Raw genomic sequence first — 7,022 nt, 5'->3', positions numbered from 1 at the left:
AAATGAGCATGGAGATAAAGACCAGGACTTAACATGAGCAATGGAGAGTGGCTATCCAAGGTAGAAAAACAATTTGCCATCCCCAGCTATGCAACCTTCTATTGAATTACTTAGATAGAATTTTTGGTTTTCTAATCTAGAAAATAAATATAGTTATATCCATCTCGTATGGGTTACTATGAGGAGTATGTTAGTAAGGCATCAGGAGTAATATCTGACATGTAATAAGCACCAGGCAGCTCTTCTGCTAAGTGAAGAGACAAGGCACCTAGTGTCTCCTTTGAGGAAATGCCCAGAGGAGATCACCACTGGGTGGGACAATAGTCTAGTAAACTAGAGGTCTTCCAGACAAGAGGTTTTTAAAAATGCAAATTATTCTCTTGGGGGATCTTACTCTGCCTGAATTATATCTTCTATTAAGAAAAGAAGTCACTGGGATGGGCTCTATATTTTCATTCCAAATAAAATTCTCTAAAAAAAGAAAAAGAAAGAAGCCATTCTGAAACAAACAGCCCGAGAAACCTTCTCTGTTAAGGGAAGCCCACCAAAAGATGGAGACCAGAAAGCCTCAGGAATGGCCTAGCCCAGGTTCCAGGACCACAGGGACTACTCCTTTGTAATGCCCTCATGGGGCCTCTAACTATTTACACACACTGCCGTACACTCCTTATTCCTAAAGGAACCACCTAATTATCTTTGAAGGCAACACAAAAAGACATGGTTCACTGTGAAAGCAGTATTCTGCAGTCTGCGACAGGAGAGAGGAACAAAATGAGAAGTGGCATTTAGCAAGAAAAGAGGAAAGCTATACAAAATTATCCATTATTATGACATTAATTTACTATTTAGGAAATGTCATGTATAAAAGGTAACTAGAAAAGACTCAGGAAAAGCAACGCTTTTGTGGACGAAAGGGGCCACATGCGAGATGGCCATGCAGGCCTCCCCTGAGCTTGCCAGGTCAGCATGTGGCCCCTTTCGTCCACACTTTCTTGTGAGGTTCCTGCAGGCAGATTAACACCTGGCAGCCAATGTGGGAGGAATCAGGGTTTGTTGTCTGTTTTTCCTCAGTCCTAAAGTAGCTAGAAACCAACATCTTGGCTTTGATCTAGAAAATATCTATTTCTCGCTCTACCCATCTGGAGTCTGATATAAAAATACACACATACACATTTTGGAAATCTGTAAATATGAGACATGGTATGGTGCTGGCGAAGGTTATAGAGCCAGAGTCCCAATCCAAGCACTTGCACTTAATATTTATATGACCTTGGGCATGATTTGGGAGTTGAGTGTCAATAATAGAAGAGATAGATAAGCACATAGACTGATCGATAGGCAGATAGATAAAATATTGTTGCGTATTATTTAGAGCTGTTAGAGGATTAAATTAGATAAACCATGATAAAAATTTAGCACAGTGCTTGACATATAGTATGTGTTTAATAAATATTAAATATTACTATTATTATTATTGTAACATTATTTATCCACAAAATAACTCATCTTAGTAGAAAATCATATTGCTAAAAAATATGTACTAAGCTAAGACAATATTATAAAAGAACAAAGTCAGAGTGCTGGTACTACCAGATTTCATGACTTACTATAAAGCTGCAATAATCAAAACAGTGCTATTAGTGAAATAATAGACAAACAGAACAATGGTACAAAATAGCCCTGAAAACGGACCCAAACAAATGCAGTCAACTGACTTTTGACACAGGAACAAAGGCAATTCAATGGAGAAAAGATAGTTCTTTTAACAAGTTGTTTTGGAACAACTAGACATCCTATATGTAAAAAAAAAAAAAAAAAATGAGTCTAGACACAGACCTTAAATCTCTCATAAAAATTAGCTCAAAATGCATCAAAGACCTAAATATAAAACACAAAACTATAAAATGCAGAAGAAAATCTAAGTGATCTTGGGTTTAATGGTGTTTTTATTTTTATTTATTTTTTATTTTATAAATATATTTTTATTGATTCAGAGAGGAAGGGAGAGGAAGAGAGAGAAACATCAATGATGAGAGAGAATCATTGATTGGCTCCCCCGCTACTGGGGATTGAGCCTGCAACCAGGCATATACCCTTGACTGGAATCAAATCCGTGACCCTTCAGTCCACAGGCCTACGCTTTATCCACTGAGCCAAACCAGCTAGGGCTAATAATGTTTTTAGATAAAACACCAAAGGCACAGACCATGAAAAATGAATAGGTTGGACTTAATTAAAATTAAAAATGTTTCCTCTGCAAAAGACTCTATTCAGAGAATGGAACAACAGTCATAGACTGAAGAAAGTATTTGCAAAATATATATCAAATAAAGGACTGGTATCCACAATATTCACAGAACTCTTAATACTCAACATGGTGAATACATGTCTTTATACATTTGTCCAATCCCATAGGAAACAAATAACTGCTGAATAATGGGCAAAAAGAGAAACAGACACCTCACCATAGATGATACATATGTGGTAAATAGAGATATGAAAAGATGCTCAACATCATATGTAATCAGATAATCTCAAATTAAAACAACAGTGAGATACCACTACACACCTATTAGGATGGCCAAAACACTGACAACACCTAACAATTGAGAGGATGTGGAGCAGCAGGAATTCTCATCCATTGCTAGTGGGAATGTGAAATGACACAGCCACTTGGGAAAACAGTTGGCAGTTTCTCACAAAGTTAAATAATCATACAACCCAGCAATCATGTTCTTTGGTATTTATGCAACTGATACGAAAACACACCAAAATCTGTACATGGATGTTTATAGCAGCTTTTTCATCATTGCCACAACTTAGAAACAACCAAGATGTCCTTCAAATGTATAGATGGATAAATATACTGGTAGATCCAGACAAGTAAATACTATTCAGTATGCAAAGCCATAACTATCAAGCCATAAAAAGACATGGACAAACTTTAAATGACTATTACTAAGTGAAAGAAGTCAACCTGAGAAACCTACATACTGTATGATTACAACTATATGACATTCTGGGAATGAAAAAACTTGGGGACAGTAAAAAGATGAGTGGTTACCAAGAACTTGGGGAGAGGGAGGAAGGAATGAATAAGTGAGCACAGGGCAATTATAGGGCAGTGCCACTATTCTGTCTGATATGGCAATGGTGGATACATGTCTTCGACATTTGTCCAAATCTTTAGAATATACAACATAAAGAATAAATCCTATTGTAAAATATGTACTTTAGTTAATAATAATGTATCAATATTGGTTCACCGATCATAACAAATGTACCACACTAACACAAGATGTTAAGAATAGGGGAAAGGGCGGCACACGGAGAGTATATGAGAACTCTCTGTACTTTTTACCTAATTTTTCTATAAACTTAAAACTGCTCTAAAAATTAAAGGCTATTATTTTTTAAAAAATGTACTAAGGAGTGAATGCAAGGAAGTTAATAGCATAGTCAGGAAAAGGCTGAAATACATGAGAACTAGAGAGAGAAGAGAAATGAAGCTGAAAAAGATACTGAAAAACTTCATCATATCCCATGTTATGGTATGAGGATTTTAGTGTAGGTCAAGTTTATTTCAAGTGATATGGTCAGATTTGGCCTTTAGAAAAATAACTTTCTTGGCAACAAATATGAAATGGAGTGAAAAGAGCTTAGAGGAAGAAAATGTAAAAGGCTATTGCACCAATCCAAGTCGGAGGTGATGGGACCCGGTTATGGCCAGACAGAGTTCCAACCTTATTCTAATGTCTTGAACTTTTTGAACTCAAGAAAAAACGAATCATCTCCATGGGAGCCAGAAGAGAAAAACATTGTCATAAGAAATTTGTTAAAAAGCTACGGCTATAGATAACTTTGAAATTTCCTTCCCTTCAATAAATCATGAAAAATAGAATAGATTCTTTTTCACGATATGGGCAGTGTAGCCTGGAAGCAGAGGAGTGATTATACAGGCTTTGGTAGATAGTCTCCTAAGAACATATGAAACATGTATTTGGTGTTATCCTTAACTTTGTTTCACCAGAGTTCTTTTAGAAAATAATTAGCTATCATTGACTATATAAATCCCTGCTTCTCCTCCCTGAAGCAAACCACACAGAGTTTTCCTTATGTGAAATAACGCACTTCCATTATCACTGCCACAATTCAAACATCTGTCTATCTGATCTTGCGACCACTGACCTGGGACTCAGGTTTGAATCTACTGCATGTTTTCTCTACCCACAGCATCTAATTTGGAGAGTAATATTCTCCTGTTAGGCAGTCATACAAGCTTCTCATTGAACCAGTTCCAGCTACTCCAGAGGTTGACTATCTTTTTGAAGTGTCCCTTCCCCCAGCAGAATGTCCACAGTGAATTGTATAACAGCCACATATCCTATAGTCTCACTGCCAAATTTGGTGACATTCTATTCAGCTACTTTTTGGTGATACAGTATCAGATAAACAGGCAAACACGGAGAAGTGCCATTTTACAGATGTAGGTCAGGAGATTGTAGCTTATAGAATCTGAGTAGTGATAAGAAGAAACAATAAAGGTTTGGAAGTTTCCATTGTGGCAAATGGGTAAGAGGTGATGTAATTAACTCAAATGAGGGGCAGATTTTAAAGGATGAGTTTCATTTTGGACACCCTCAGTTTGAGGGACCTGTGGAAATTTTAGGGTTGAGGAGTTCAGTAGGCAGTAAGAAATTAAGGACTAGAAAATGAGAAGAGGGGAACTGAAAATACGTAGCAGTCACTGATACAGAAGTAGAGACTGAAGAAGTAGATGAAAGTGCCCAGTAGATTGGCAATGACGAGAGGAAGAGTGTCTAGGTCTATATGAAGTTTGAAAGAGAAACTACAGATAGGGGGGAAAAAATCTATTGTTTTGGTAAAAGTGAGAGAGGATCTGGAGGGATTAATAGGAAAGAATGAAAATGGTGGGAGGAATACTGCAGGGGCAGAATATCTAAATGTGGTAATTCACTGAGGAGTCAAAAAAGATTTCAATGTTTTGATCTAACAAGGCTTGAAGGAAGGTAGTACTATGAACTCATTCATTCATGAAAAAATGAATAGAGTACAACCTATGGGCTAGGTACTGTGACATGGACCAAAGTCCAGGGGATGAGCATGCTTTATGAAAAAGTAATGAATCTTCCTAGGTTGAGTTTGAGTGTCTCTGAGTCAGGAAGGTGAAAATGTCTAGCAGATAGTAACCAAGAAGAAAGGTCAAGCAAGGCTAGAGATTTCTTCACAGAGGTAAGAACTGAAGTCCCATTCAAAAATGAGATCACTATGGGAGAGAAGAAAGGAACACTTCTATTGTTATGTACATATACTTAGACAGTTATCTATAGATAAATAGGACAAGGAGGAGAAACAACAAAGATGGAGAAAGTATAATTGTACAATTAAGAGAGCTAGGAAGAAGTATCATGGAGGCAATGAAGATAACATTTTCAAGAGGTGAGCAGGCTGCAGTTCATACCCCACAGGCATATAAAAAAAACTGAGATAAGAGGGGGAAAACACTGAATTTAGCCTTCGTGAAAGAGTTAGGACAAAGGACCATGGGAAGAGCCGGTGCTCAGAGTAGGGATTTTTCGGTTAGTGGAAAAGAGAGTTATTTGTAAGGCCACAATAATGAACCAGTGATGATAGAGAAAATAAAAACATAGGGGGAAAGGGGATAATTAATAGGAAAATGGTCTAGATTGGCAATTCTCAACCTTTTTCATCTCAAGGCATAAACTAATTACTAAAATTCCGAGGCACACCCAAAAACGTATTATATATTTTACTGATTAAAAAACAAATAAGTATAATTGTGATTCATTCACCCGGGATGGTTATTGTTGTGTTGGCCGTTCTTTTTTTATATATATTTTACAATCTAAGGGAAAAGAGGTAAGTGCCCGTGACTAAACACACTGTTTAAAAAAATACTGCATGTTTTTAAATGTCCTCGAATACCCTTGCGGCACACGGGTTGGAAATAACTGGCCTAAGGAAGCCAGACAATGCGGATCAAAAGAGTTGGGCAATAATCAGGCAGCAAATGCCTTCACTCTGAGGCGAATTAGCTTCACTTGTAAGGACTTCAGAACTCTGATGTGGAGTATTTCCCATAAAAGAGCAAGATCTCTTTGCACTGTCTTTTTTATGTCTTTTATTCTTAGGTGCACAGTGTTCCTATGGAGAGGATGGCCTCCAATTCCCCAGCGAGAACTCTCCAGGATGTTAGCTCCTCCTGTGTAACATTAAGCAGCAGGACTGGCAACAGATGCTGTATGTATGTGGGATGATCACCTTGCAAAGAAGAAACTTGCAACAAAGAGACAATAATGTCTAAGGAACTGTGGGGGAGGGGCAGGCGTATGTTGCTCTCTTATTTAAAAAAAAAAATCTCTGGGAACTTCAGGGACAAGATGAAAATAAGGAAACCAAGGAATTTGTCAGACCTTTCTACCTGTTAATTCTGCCTGCGTTGTTTCTTTCTGTTCTCAAATGCACCCTAGTTTTTCTCAAACTCGAACCCCTTGCTGTTTCTTCTCTCATTCCCAAGTGGCTGATGTATTGTTTTTATGTGTTTGCTCTTGTTTCTTCATCACCTGGAAATACAGAGCAAGAGATGTGAACGCGCCTCACGGTGCTGGGAGTGCCACAGGACACCCACACAAGTTTACAAGGACTCCCAAAGTCCTTGCCCAAGTCCTGTCTTCCAGCAGCGACCCACAGCCCCACGAAGCGGAGCCCGGAGCGCACGCCCTGACAGCAGCGCAAGCCCCCAGCCCAGAGCAAGACTCCAGGGCTGCTCCGGGCTAACGGCGCTGAGAACCTGAGAACCCCCCTCTGGGGCTGAGCTCTCCCATCCGCCCCTGGCCGAGCAGCTTAAAATGAAGTAGCCCTCCCCGCCTCCAGAAGCTCACCAAAGGCTGCCGCACCGAGCGAACGCAACGCCTGCCCGCGTCCACACGCAAACAGCACCGGCACGAGACCGGCTGGGCGGGGAACAGAGGCGCACGGCG

General features: G+C 39.1%; 1 protein-coding gene across 3 annotated transcripts in view; it reads right to left on the bottom strand.

Annotated features, from left to right (window-relative positions):
• Positions 1 to 7,022, bottom strand: part of PRKG2 (protein kinase, cGMP-dependent, type II) — a 124,482-nt gene that overhangs the window by 86,291 nt on the left and 31,169 nt on the right. Inside the window, exons 1-2 of one of the 3 annotated variants that reach the window (XM_005857418.2) lie at positions 6,924 to 7,010; positions 6,464 to 6,605 (exon numbers count right to left, since the gene is read on the bottom strand). The exons of 1 other annotated variant lie outside the window; for it this stretch is intronic. In XM_005857418.2, the coding sequence (XP_005857480.1) occupies positions 6,464 to 6,552 (89 nt within the window). In that variant the 5' untranslated portion in view covers positions 6,553 to 6,605; positions 6,924 to 7,010. Of the gene's footprint in view, positions 1 to 6,455; positions 6,606 to 6,923; positions 7,011 to 7,022 lie in introns of those variants that run through there. One more of the 3 variants, XM_005857416.2, reaches the window with a different exon arrangement.

This window comes from Myotis brandtii, unplaced genomic scaffold, assembly GCF_000412655.1.
Source record: "Myotis brandtii unplaced genomic scaffold, ASM41265v1 scaffold111, whole genome shotgun sequence".
Taxonomy (NCBI): domain Eukaryota; kingdom Metazoa; phylum Chordata; class Mammalia; order Chiroptera; family Vespertilionidae; genus Myotis; species Myotis brandtii.
Note: the sequence above shows the minus strand (reverse complement) of the source record. Positions and strands in the feature narration are given on the sequence as shown.